Here is a 13,766-nt window from a genome sequence, read left to right on the forward strand (position 1 = left end):
CCTCCCGGTTTCATCCAAAATATCTTAAATTGTGTTCCGAAGATGAACAAAGCTTTTTGGACTTTCATACCTTTTATGGACCTTGACACTGCTATTTACTTGGCAGTCTATGGGACATCACAGGCCTCCCAATTTCATTAAAAATATCTTAAAGCTTTTTGGGGGTAAGTGATTAATGACAAAATTTTCATTTTGGGGTGGAGTATCCCTTTAAGGGTTTAACCATAAAAAATATTCTCCATACTGAAAGTAATTATGCCTAAATGTTTGATTTTTTTTAAAACTGTTACACTATAAAATTTTTTATTTATTTTTTTATAAATAAGTGGCAAAACATTTAATAAACCAGTTTATTGTGAAAAAAACTGCAGCATTTTATAGCTATTACAAACTGAAAACATTTTTATTCGGTATAAAATGAAACCGATCTTGATAGATAAGAGATATATTTTATTCTCTTAAATAAACAACTGAATTTAATGAGAAACAAATCAACAGTTTAAAAACAAAAGCAAGTTTCAGTTAATTACAGTATGTTCACATATGATCTGCTTGCTTCAGTAAACTGGGAAAAGAAATCCTTTAGATACTCAGATCCCTTGTACACTGTAGAACAACCATTTCATTAGTTAGTAAATATTTCAGCTGAACATTTCTAGCACAAAATTCAACCTCGAAATATGCATATGGTGACTAATCCCAGAATCTCAGGCAGCCTATTAGAGTGATGTTGCTTTATGACATACAGTCAAACACCAGTCCTGATAAAGCTAGCTGACAGAATGGGGGACACTTACGGACTGGATGACCAGAACACATCTGAAACAGGACACCTTCTGAAAGTTCATATACAGTATATAAGTAGATAGACAGATAGAACAATAATAGATAGCAGATAAAACAGATGATAGATAGATAGATAGATAGACATAGCAAGTCAGATGAGATAGATAGATAGATAGATAGATAGATAGATAGATAGATAGATAGATAGATAGATAGATAGATAGATCGATCTTCCACATACCTTTTTAGGTCACTTCCTCCAACTTCTGTCATTCTTTGGTTTGAACCCCAGAGATCAGATTATATTGTATTTTTTTGCATAAAATGCAAATGTAAACACAGCAGATGTATTAATGAATTTAATGGTCAAACAACAAGTATGCAACAGTAGTTTTGAGAGAAATCATAAGTACTACACAAATACTTCAGCCCGAATTAAGAGGAAAATATGGATCAACTTATGGTTTAGTTCAAATGTCAAAAAAAAAATGCACAAACATATGCAAATATTACATCTTAATTTTCTTGAGTTAAAAGTTACATCCACATTTTGGTTTAAGACCGGAGAATAAACATCATGTGCGCATAGTGAAAACATTATTTTACAAGATGTGCAAACCATTTAAAAAGCACGATGATCTGAGTTGATATTGCTATACTCTTTAAACAGTTAAAGAAAATACAAAAGGACATCAATATTGATTAAAAAAAAAAATCCCTGAGCTATCCTGAAAAATTCCAATCACAAAACAGCCCCTGTCCCTTCGTACCTGTATGTTAGAAATTAAATAAGTCTATTAAGAATTGGTATTCACTTCAATGGAAGCATGACCGTCCAAATGTTGCATAAGTGCATTGCAAACAAATATGACTCCACACAGCCTGTTAGCTAGACTGCCTTGGTTCCGTAAAGACAAAAATCTCTTTATGTTAAATCGGTTTTTTTAAATAGCCGAGAGCACACTACAGACAAATGAAGAGGGATTTCCGCGTAACTAAAGATCTGAATGAACGTTAACATACAGAAGCGCTCATAAATCAGTGCTCATGTAGTTTTAGCTTTGATATTTCGTAGGTTCCAGAACAGGAGTGTGAGATGTTTTTCTGTGAGTCCATCATTTCATTTTCTCCTCTGAGTACTTCTTCTGCTGGAGACGCTTGGCATAGCTCTGTGCCATGGAGTTAATAATGGACAGAATAAAATAGCACACCATGACAAGCACCACTTTCTCAAATACCCACCCGAGAGCCAGCTTTCACCCTGCAGAGAGAAAAAAAATTATATATAAATAATTATTGAAATAAAAATAATTTAATCTGAATTACTCTGAAGAAGTTTGGGCCACATTAAATTTCTTTCATATTTTTAGAATCAAGATGTAAAGAATATATATATATATATAAAAAAATATATAAAATCAAGATTTTTGGGCCATATTAAATTTGTCTTTCATATTTTCATTTCTTTTTGCCATCAAGAAATCCAAGAAATATTATTTTTTTAAAATCTGAATTACTAAATGAAGATTTTTTCGGGGCCATATTAAAATTCTTTTTCCTCTTTGTCTTTTATATTTTTAGAATTAAGAAATATGATTTAAAAAAAATAATACTTAATGAAGATTTCTGGACTGAATTAAATTTCAAGAATTAAGAAAAAATGCCATTTAAAAAAAAAAACCAAAAACAAAAAAAATAAATAAAATTAAAATTATCTTAATTTTTTATTGTTGTTTTTTCTGTTTTTTCTTTTTTTTTTGTTTTTTTGTTTGCTTGTTTTTTTTTTTTTATTTTTTTTTTTTTTTTTTTTTTCTTTTTTGTTTTTTTTGTTTGTTTTCTTTTGTTTTCGTTTTTTTTTTTTTTATTTGTTCTTTTTTTTCTACATTATTTTTTTATACAAAAAAAAAAAAAAAGTTATAATTTTTTTTTTTTTAATCAGAATTAAGATTTTTGGGCCAAAATTAAGTTTTGCCTTTAATATTTTTAGAATCCAGAAAAAGGTTGAGAATATTTGTTTTTTTTTTAATATATTATATATATTCAACTTATAATTTTTTTTTAAAAAAAAAAAAAAAAAAAAAAAAAAAAAAAGGAAATGAAATGAAATGAAATGAAATGAAATGAAATGAGAAATCATTGGTTGATTCTTACTGCTGCTGCTCCATCGCCCGCTGGGTTATGAAGCTTGGCTCTCTGGGCCTCCAAGTACTCCCTAAAAGGTTTCTGAAGGGATGCTCCTATTCCAGGGATACTACTGTCCGAAAAAAAATAAAGATATGATTAGCAAAGTCTTACCAGGAACTCCACCAGATCCCCCAAAGCCCACAACAGCTTTCCTTCAGTGAAGCCTCCAGTACAATGAGACGGAAGCTCTCTGGAGCCTCACTTATAACAGCCAGCCTTCTGTAGGAACTGCTCTAAAGCAATTAATGAGGAAGTGACTCAATATTGTGTCATCACTGCAATGTAGAAAGAACCGCCCAGTTTTGGGTGGTGTGAATGTCAGTGAAACCAAACCATCATGTAGGATCAATTATAATAGTTCTGCACCACATATCTATGCAGTTTAAGATGCAATTATCATATCTTTATTAGATCAAAAAGCACAGAAATACTATTGAAAGCAACCACAATATATAGCCTGAACATGACTGGACTCAGTCACATGAACTCACCACAAGAAAACTACAACAAGCTGATGATTAACAACCTCGAGTTTGAGCAGCACATCGAATTCAAAGGCTCTCATCTCAATCAAGTGATGAAAAATGGTGACTGCATTCTTAAATTGTAATTATGATGTGCTTTGGATGTGGCTTGATTATAAAGCTATAAATGTCTTGCTGGCTTCAAAATTAAATGGCAGTTTCATATTTACTTTAGAGTGCCGTTCAAAGTTCCAACACGAAGACCACATCTCTACTTTTGAGTCACTCTGCTTCATCATCTCAATTCTGACTGCATCCCATGCTAAACTTACAGACATCACCATAAATGGTGAAGATGACTTAGGCTTACTAATAAGTGGCTTCAGTATGTGATGCAAATATAGTGTTGGTGTCTCTCAAGGTCTCATTTCACCCTAGAATCAAATGAAAAACATTATAAAGATGACACTGAGATAATAAAGAGGATCAAGTCTTAACAACAGGTTTTTAACATTATTTTAAATAGCAGTTAAGCATATCTTCCCTGCCTCAAGGTTTTACCTTTGAGCTCTGATGTACTTAAATGTCAATGTCATGACACAGAAAATAATCTTTATGGTCTTAAAATAGGATCAGTTTAAGCAACATCACTTCTTCTTCCTTTATGATTTTGGAGTGAAATGTGACCTGGACAAATTAAGCCATTTGCATGTCCTATATATCAGTACAGAGGAACAGAAACTATGCGTTTCTATAGATGATTAAACAATGGTATGAATCTGACTGTGTGAAGGGGGTCTGCATGCAAGCATTAAAATAAGCTGCCCACAGTTCATGAACGAGTTCAATGAACCCTGCTAGATCCGTTTTTTGGTTTCCTTTTGTGCATTTACATGCACAATGACATTTCTTTCTCAAAGGTAAAGAAATGTTCATTTTCATCTATACACTACTGTTTTTGTGTGTGTGTGTGTGTGTGTGTGTGTGTGTGTGTGTGTGTGTGTTTGTTTGGAAAGAAAAAAAAAGGTTTCTTATTCTCACCAAGGCTGGATTTATTTGATCAAAAATGCAAAAACAGTAATATTTTAAAATATTATTACAATTTAAAAGAGCTGTTTTATATTTGAATATATTTTAAAATGTAATATATTCCAATGATGCAAAGCTGAATTTTCAGCATCATTACGCCAGTCTTCAGTGTCACATGATCCTTCAGAAATCATTCTAATATGCTGATTTGATGCCCAAGAAACATTTTTTTTAATCAATGTTAAGAACAGTTATATTTTTGTAATACATTTTTTTTAAGAATTCTTCCATTTTTTTTTTTTTAAATTATAAATGTGTTTACGGTCATATTTGACCAATTTAATGCATCATTGCTGGATAAAAGTATTACTTAAATTACTTAAATTTTGCTGACCACAAAACTTTTTAACAGTATTTTGTGTGTGTATATTATATATATATATATATAAAAAACATGTGTATATTATATATATATATAAAAAACATTTGAGGCTATATATATATATATCACTATATATATATTATATATATATATAGCCTAATATATATAATATGTGATATATAGTGTTTTTTTCAATGTGCAAAAGTAAATGACTAATAATACATTTATTCTTATATGTATTATAAGAAGCATTTTGAACTGCCACTCTTCAAGCCGAAAGTGAACAAATCCATCTTGAGAATGTGCACAACTACTATAATTTCATGTGTTCTTGATTCATGTAGTTCTTGTTTATTCGCTATAATGTTTACCATCGTTCACACAGGGTGTCCATATTCATCTCACGCTGGGGTCATTACTCACCCGATCAGAGAGACCATCTGCTCCACTATGTGCTTGCTGAATGTTATGATAACAAACAGTTTCTGTAGAGAAGCAAAAAGCAGATAAACGTTGTTAGACAATGAATCAACAGCATGTTCCTCAAGGCAGCGGCTGCATGCAGCAGATCTTGTGCTTAGTGGGGGGCAGACAGTGAGACAATAACTCCGTGATGAGACATGTGACACCCGGTGAGATCACTGACTCGCTCATGCTCATGATTTGATCATCTGGATGAAATAAGCAGATCTGAAGATATCAGATGCACCGCTGTCTAGAATCTGCTGAGTCAACATTCAAGACGCAGGGGAGGTACATTCAAAAATGATCTAATGGCACTGGTCAACTGAAAAATCACTCTGATATTTATGAGAATCATCATTAGTTATGACTCACTCAAAAAGCAAAACACTTCTGTTTGGAAGTGCTTAACAAATGTGTAACAGGCATTTGTTTTTCTACTCACTACATACCTGAATGTGCATCTTAATGATGGCCTTTCCAATGAGAGTCGCTCCAAAGAAGGTCCAAAATGGAATCAGGAAATGACCGCAGGTGATTCCAGCCAGGTCAAACAAGGGATTTGGGATCTGAGAAACATTGTAAGCATTGGTAAGCACTGAGAGGATACTGTACTGGAAAATGCATGCGAAACTCAGAACATCAACTGCTTATTCACAGCAAACACAATCACTGGATAAGTGACTGTAAACCACTTAAATGTGAAATATGTATTTACAAAATAAGCAAAAATAAAGGCATTTTATTTGATTTTTTTTAAATGATAGAGGTAAGTTAATAAAGAGACATACTGCATTAATGGCTCTTGAAAGATTTTATGTTTAGAAGCTAATTGTATAATATACACATAATTGTTTATATTTTCAACTAATTGCAACTTCTCTCATTTATGACTTTTTTTTCTTACATTTTGCAATTTTGACAGTTTACATTTTGCATTTGTTTTTTGTTTCCGCAAGAAATAAAGTTAACTGCATGTTAATATCTCATTATTCAGACGTTCCTTCTCAGAAATGCAAGAGTATTTATTGCAGTTTAACATTTACATCTCACAATTCTGTGTTAATATCTCAGAATTGTCAGGAAAATAATCAGAAATATGAGATAAAAAGGATTTTTTTTCAAGAATGTTACTTACAGAGGCACAAGCTAGAATTCCAAAAAATCCCACTTTCTGCACCATGTTTTGCACTGCAAGCTTGCCTCTTGTTGCAAAATCCTGTAAGAAAATTGACAATTTCAACATTTGAAACTTGATAAAATGGTTGGCCTTAAAATGGACAACTGATCTTAGGATTCAGCAATCTACATAACTTCTTATACTGCTATATAAATCAGACTTAATATTGTAAATAATAAACTAATAGTTTATTTAAAATCTAAAATTACAACAAAAATATTAAGAAAAAATGTATACATTAAAAAATAAATCATTACTATAATGCATTATAATCATTCATTGTTTATATTTAAAAAAAAAACGTGTTTATTGTATATTGTTTCAGCAGAACAATTTCTGAAGTCAACTTTCAGTTACTGTGCAATATTATAAGGCAGAATTACAAAGAAAAATGTCAATACTATGCAAAAAAAAGTGTTATTTAAAATAAATACTTTATGTCCAAAAAAAAAAGAAAAAAAAAAAAGGTGACATTTTGCTGATTAATCACTAAACTCTGAGGTGCAATGCACCATATTAAAGCCCTCCAATTAAAAAGCTTTGTGTGAAGGAGCAGACCATGTGGGGTCCACTTAGACACTGAAAGGCCATGATTAAAGGGAAGCTCTGCTTCTGAGTCACCCGCTGCTCAAAGGTTTACTGGAAGTCAGGGGAGAGCCCTTCCAAGAAATCATGTGACCCGTATAAGTGAACCACAATAGCGAGGGCTCATGGGAATGAGACACTGGGACACCTCCCTCTAAATGGATACAGTATCTGCTGCTTTATGGGGGGCATCACTGTCGGCTTCATAAAGGCATGACCACTGGAAGGAAATGGTTAGTTACGCTTTGAACATCTACCGGAGCCCCTGATGAAGATCAAAAGGAGCTGCTGTCTGTATGAAGGCGAAGGTTTGGACATGTGGGTCCAGAATGAGACGAGATGCAGACCTGTGCACTCTGTGCCTGCTCCAGCATCTCCTCAAATTCCTCATAATCTTCATCATCAGGATCTGCTCCAGACAGCCGTGCCGCCCGTGCCATGAAGTAAGGAGGCAGCTCTCCAATAGCTGTGCCTGCACCCTGCAAATGCAGTCACAATTGATGAGCCTAACGGGGACAATGTGTGATTCATCATAAACAACCGCTTCTGAGCTTTGTAAGTCTTCACAAACAAGGCATCATTAAGTTGAGATGATCACACTAGGTTTCTGAGAACACAGACTTCTGATAATCAAACGAGGAGGATTCACATATATGACATACACTACATACATAATATAATATATATATATGTATATATATATATATATATATATATATATATATATATATATATATCTATATATATATATATATATATAAATAAATACACACTCACACAGACCATACATATATGTTTGTATGTATATTTTAACATTTTAAAATAATAATTATATACACTGTTATTAATTATGATTATATTATAAAATGCAATATTATTTTATGGGTTATAAACCTGTTCCAAATTATTATATTATTAATTGATATTATTTTTAATATTATTTTATTATTTGTTTTTTATAAACTGTTTTGTTATTATTTATTTTATTTTATATTATATTATTGATTTATGTATACACAATTATATTAAAATTTCAAATAATAAAATATACTATAAATTATAAACAAATTATATACATTTACAAAATAATATAATTTATTATAATAGATATACATTAAATGATATTAAAACAAATATGACATATTTCAACATTTTAAAATAGTAAAATATTCACTCTTATAAATTATAAACATTTTATTTTATTACAAAGATATTTGTTGTATTCTAAATATATTCTGCTGTACATTGTAAAATAATAAAATATTTGTATTTACATTTAAATTATATTATATATATATAATATATATATATCTATATATATATATATATATATATATATATATATTATATATATATATATATATATATATTTCAATAAATCATTAACGTTTTAATTTTATTTATTTTTTTAAACAGAGGTGATGAGTCGCACTTGTCGCAGGGTCTAAAATATGGTCACAAAATCTAGTGTGATCGCTTTTTTTTATTGTTGGGAGTTGTTGTTTTTTTCGAGAGTGCCTTAAGTGAGCAGCTTTTGTACTTCATAGGAAAAGACTGCGCTGTGAAAACACTCACCCACATGCAAGCCTCCAGGCGAACCTTCGACATGATGGTCCATAGTGAGATGCTCTCCTGCAGGACCTCCTCCTCCGGACACATTATCTGGGCTGGGTAGGGCGGCTCGGGGAAATTCACAGAGCCACATTCATATGCAGCCAGAGTGACAGAAGCTATGTGTGGACCCTGGAGGAAATGATGCAATCACATGTTTACAGACTGAAATAATACTTCAGGTGAGCATGAACATTTCTTTTCATGAGCGGTCACAAGCACCGCTCGATACATTTCTTAGACTAGTACTTCAACAAGTAAAATAAACAATTGTTCGTTGACAAAGTACGTAAAACACTGTGGTTCAATGCAATGGCAAAAATCTTGTGACCTCAAGACAGTGCGATGGAAAAACCTCAACACCTTCTGAATGACAATTCATTTGCTAAGTGAAAACAGACATTGATGTCATTCATTGGCAAAAATCGGTCGGTCAAGTCCGTGGGAGATTATATGTGGGGAGAGAAGACTGGACAAATATACCATCGCTAGGCATTAGCATTTTTAACCTCTGATTAGCCTTGCTTACCCGAAGGAGGCAGTCAGGTGGTACCATTTAGTGAACTGATCCATTCAAATCAAACTTAATCAGAAGAAAATATTATACAGATGGAACAAGTGGTACGGAAACGTTTATTTTCTCACTTCAAAAGTTGCTTTATTATGACCGTAAAGCAACAAGATATCCAAAACCTGCACTTAAAAGCCTGTTAAACCTAAACCCAGTTACTCTGCAGACTGTTGGGATCTACAGGCGGAGGTGATGTCAGTCAGGCAGGACCACTTTTTAGTAACTTTCAGAGAAATGAGCTCATGACAGTGTCACAGCAAAGAGCCTGATACAGCGACTGTTTTATCTGGTTACTCACTGCAATTGAGTTCATTTCCCAGGCTGTGAAACCGGACACAAGCCACTTCTCAAACTCAATCATTAGAAGCAGATGATGAGAACCTGGTAGTTCTGACAGATGGCTTTCCTTAAATCAAGCATTTCCTCATATTAATGTTTAAAACGGGTTTGACTGAAAATTTGTATTCATCATTGATTCATTAAATTGATCAAAAGTGACAGTAAAGGAATTTATAGTGTTACAAAAAAAATGTATTTCAAATAAGAAAGAATCAGTTTCCACAAAAATATTAAGCACCTCAACTTTTTTCAATATTGATAGTGATAGGAAATATTTTTTGAGCAGCAAATCAGCAGATTAGAATGATTTCTGAAGAATCATGTGACAATGAAAACTGGAGTAATGATGCTGAAAATTCAGCTTTGCATCAAAGGAATAAATTACATTTTAAAATATATTCAAATAGAAAATAGTCACTTTAAATTGCAATAATACAATTATTATGATTGGTGAGCATAAGAGACTTTTCAAACTCCAAACTTTCGAACTGTAGACTATGCAAGACCATGTTGTACAGTAAATTAAATTACTGGCTTTTATACTGTCATTCTACTAAATAATATTAAAATATTATCTGGAAAATGCTGAAGTGTACTTTTTTTTTCCTCTCAAAGTTATGTTATGTGAATAAAACTAAAAAGAAGTTGTTATCATTACTTCTGACAGCCCTAAAAAATAATAATTATTTTGTGCGTGCTTCTTTCTCTACAATTTTTGTCCTTTACAAATTCAAAAGGATAAAAATTCAGTTTGATGTGAAAAATGCTCATCTTTGTACAAAAGTCTGGTGGTGAAACATTGTGCGTATTTGCACTTTCACATCCCATTCTTTCACAATGCTGCCCATGGAAAACAAACTGAGCACAAAGTACTAGAGTTCTCTGGTGACAAAGGAGGGGTGTGACGTTCCCCACAGCCAGTGGAAGTGGATACTACTGACCACGGTCTCACAGTTCAGTCTGAGTCAGTGGAAACTGGTGAAAGGTTCTGATTACGAGATCTGCTGTAGAAAGCAGAGGAGCACATGCTCTCACTGTCACACTATTAATATACTTCAGTGGAACATCGGCCACACATACACTTCCCTTTTGACAGACGGCCCCTGACAGTTACTTTAGGGGAATATCTGCCTGTACAGTATGTAAAGACCCCACTGGATGTTTTCAGACCATGTTTGTAACCATTGAGGTCACAGATAAGCTAGTAGACTCCTAAAAGTTGATTAAACTTCTGGCACACATATACATGCATACATGCAGCAGTCCAGTATAAGAACTTCTCACCAGGTACAGAAGGAAAGTGTGCAGTCCAGTGCCAAGACCGACCGAAGACAAAATCCCCAGGCCTACCCAGTAGGCGCACCACAGGAACTTCTTCTCCAGGTACTGTACATACTACAAACAATACAAACACTAAATTCATCAAGAATCAAGACGCTTCAGAGTAATAATTTCACTAGTAAAGCTTGTGAGTAAAAACAAACTAAATGACCACCTTACAGAAAGCTGAAAGCGATAGTTCACCCAAAAATTTAAATTTGATGTTTATCTGCTTACCCCCAGGGCAATATTTTTTTGTTTTTATGCATGTCGTTTTTTTACCTCTGATTCACACAATTTCCAAACTGTTAGAACTCTCCTGAGCGCGTTCTCAGCAGCATATTTTTATTTGTTTTATGTGGACCTATCTCTCAAGTGGACCATTGACACTCTATCTACAATCTCATTTAGGAGTGTCAATGGTCCACTTGAGAGATAGGTGGCGGTAATGCACTTATAACTTTGCTGCTGAGAACACACTCAGGAGAAGCGCTCAAGAGAGTTCTAACAGTTTGGACATTGTGTGAATCAGAGGTAAAGAAAAATGACATAAATACTGTTCAGTTTCTTGCACAGACCGATCGGTTTGTGTCTTTACACATCAATGTATTGTAACGAGCCGCAGGGTTTAATTTGGATTTGTTCGTGTGTGTTGTTTTTTATTTGTATTGTATGTTTTAGCCATGATTCCCATCCACATACATTATAAGACTGATAGACTGCAACGGTTTGAGCTAAAAATCTTGGTTTGTGTTCTACTGAAGTCAGCTACATCTTGGATGCCCTGGGGGTAAGCAGATAAACATCAAATTTTCATTTTTGGGTGAACTATCCCTTTAAGAAAGAAACTGATCTTAAGAAATATTACAATAATTCAATTACATTAACAATACAACAATTCTGGCTGTAAAATGGAGACCAAAGCAGTAGGTAAATACTGTAGAGGCCCCTGTGCTCACCTGTTGATGTTCTCCTTCTACTGAGTAAGCCATTGAGAAAAGTGAAAATAGGACTACAGACAAAAATACCACACCTCTTCTCTGCCAAAGCCTGTTAAAAAAAAAATAATAATAATAATAATAATAAATAAATAAATAAAATATTTTTATGGAAACTGAGATACACTTTTTCAGGATTTTTTGATGAATAGAACTTTTAAAAGAACAGAATTTATTTGAAATAGAAATCTTTTGTAACTTCGTGTCATTTTTCATCAATTTAATGCATCCTTGCTAAATAAAAGTATTAATTTCTTAAAAAAAAGAATCCTGAATGATACTTGTAAATATATAACTTGGTGACAGGGACAGGTGCAAATAATTTGGTTAAACTTTCCATAGACACTTAGAATTATGAATGTACAATAAAAAATGTGATCGCTTACTTCCACGTCCATTCTTTCAGGGTAATGAGGGTTTCTATGAAGAAATACTGTAGTGTGGTAAAAGGCCTCTTCCACAGCACTAAAGAGAGACGCTCTTCCCTGTCCTGCTGCTTTCTCTCTCTCAGAGATGAATCTGTGGGTACAATCCACAAGCTTTCAAAATATGATTCAATTATATTTTAAAACAACATGCAGAGGATCCATTGGTGAGCAAGTGATGGAATGCTAATTTCTCCAAATCTGTTCTGATGAAGAAATAAACTCATATGGCGATCAGTGTATCTATTTAAATCAATCAGTCTATTGATTGATCAATCTATCTAATCAATCTATCAGGGAATGTCTGTTAATGTCCACGGGATGTTTTATCTCTGGTCCTGACCCTTGATCAGCTCAGCTGAGGGTTATACGGTGGCTGCCAGCAGGTATCTGATTAAATAAGCTTTCCGTCAGCTTGACAAACCTGTAGAACTGCCATTCTGCTTGTCTTTAGGTCCTAGTCTTTTCTGTGGCTGTTCACATTCTGCTCCATTCGCAGCCATCTCCCACTACAGTTTACAGTTCAGACACCTGCACACAGAAACAAACCCTGTGATGACAGCATTACTCGCTGAGGCCTTGGTGAGTTTGCTGAGGGCAGACAAACATCCCAAATCAAACTTTGGAGAAGTGCTGATGGTGGTTTGTCCTCTCAAGAGAACCTTGAGTGGATTAGTAGTTAGTCTTCGGGGAACAAATGAAAGAAATGCTCATTTAAAAATAAATACATAAATATCAGAAGATAACAAAAAGACATTAAAATCAATGACACTGACAAAAAAATATAATGTATTCTAGTACCAGTATTTCCATCACAGGACTCTGATCACCTGTACAGTTGCACTAGGACCTTTAACTAGCACTTAAGCTAACCTAAGCCACAACTAAACAGCAAAAGATTAAGCAACTGATTCGTCGTGTTATAGTATATAAGAATTTCTAAAACGTGTTGGGTAGTTACCAGTTATTTTAAATAAACAAAATACAATTTTCAGATTTCTTTTACAGGTTTCGAATAGCACATGTGGGTGATGAACCGGCAAGAATTAGCTGTCTAGGTTAGCTTCGAGTCCCCTACTGCTGTTTATAATTGATTTGAGACTCAGCAGCGATTACATATTGATGTTTACATACTCTTAAGCTAAAAAGAGTGAAAAGTGTCATAAGAGAGGTCAGGTAAAGTGAAGGGACAGTCATACCTGCAGCCACTCTCCCGTCCCGACAGAAGCAGTCACAGGAAATGACTCACGTTCAGCTGCAGTGCAGTCATTTCAAGATAAGAGACCACGAGACAACCACCGCCATCCGTTCTGTCGCTACAATCCAGTTTAGAGTGACTGGAATCATTTTTAGCAAGCTCTCAGTAGTATAGAACGTTTGTATTGAAATGTATTACTTTAGAATGTCGCTCAGCAGCTTCGCTGTATGGC

At 33.6% G+C, this 13,766-nt stretch overlaps 1 protein-coding gene across 1 annotated transcript; it reads right to left on the reverse strand.

Annotated features, from left to right (window-relative positions):
• Positions 1 to 1,748: 1,748 nt before the first annotated feature.
• Positions 1,749 to 13,449, reverse strand: LOC109083703 (vacuole membrane protein 1). Its single transcript, XM_042755464.1, is given in 13 exon segments — positions 1,749 to 2,027; positions 2,030 to 2,047; positions 2,938 to 3,040; positions 5,269 to 5,330; positions 5,760 to 5,876; positions 6,446 to 6,526; positions 7,420 to 7,551; positions 8,648 to 8,815; positions 10,878 to 10,988; positions 11,873 to 11,963; positions 12,298 to 12,430; positions 12,761 to 12,867; positions 13,138 to 13,449. Coding segments are annotated over 12 exon segments (1,221 nt in total). The 5' UTR covers positions 12,840 to 12,867; positions 13,138 to 13,449; the 3' UTR covers positions 1,749 to 1,901.
• Positions 13,450 to 13,766: the final 317 nt, after the last annotated feature.

This window comes from Cyprinus carpio, unplaced genomic scaffold, assembly GCF_018340385.1.
Source record: "Cyprinus carpio isolate SPL01 unplaced genomic scaffold, ASM1834038v1 S000006701, whole genome shotgun sequence".
NCBI lineage: Eukaryota > Metazoa > Chordata > Actinopteri > Cypriniformes > Cyprinidae > Cyprinus > Cyprinus carpio.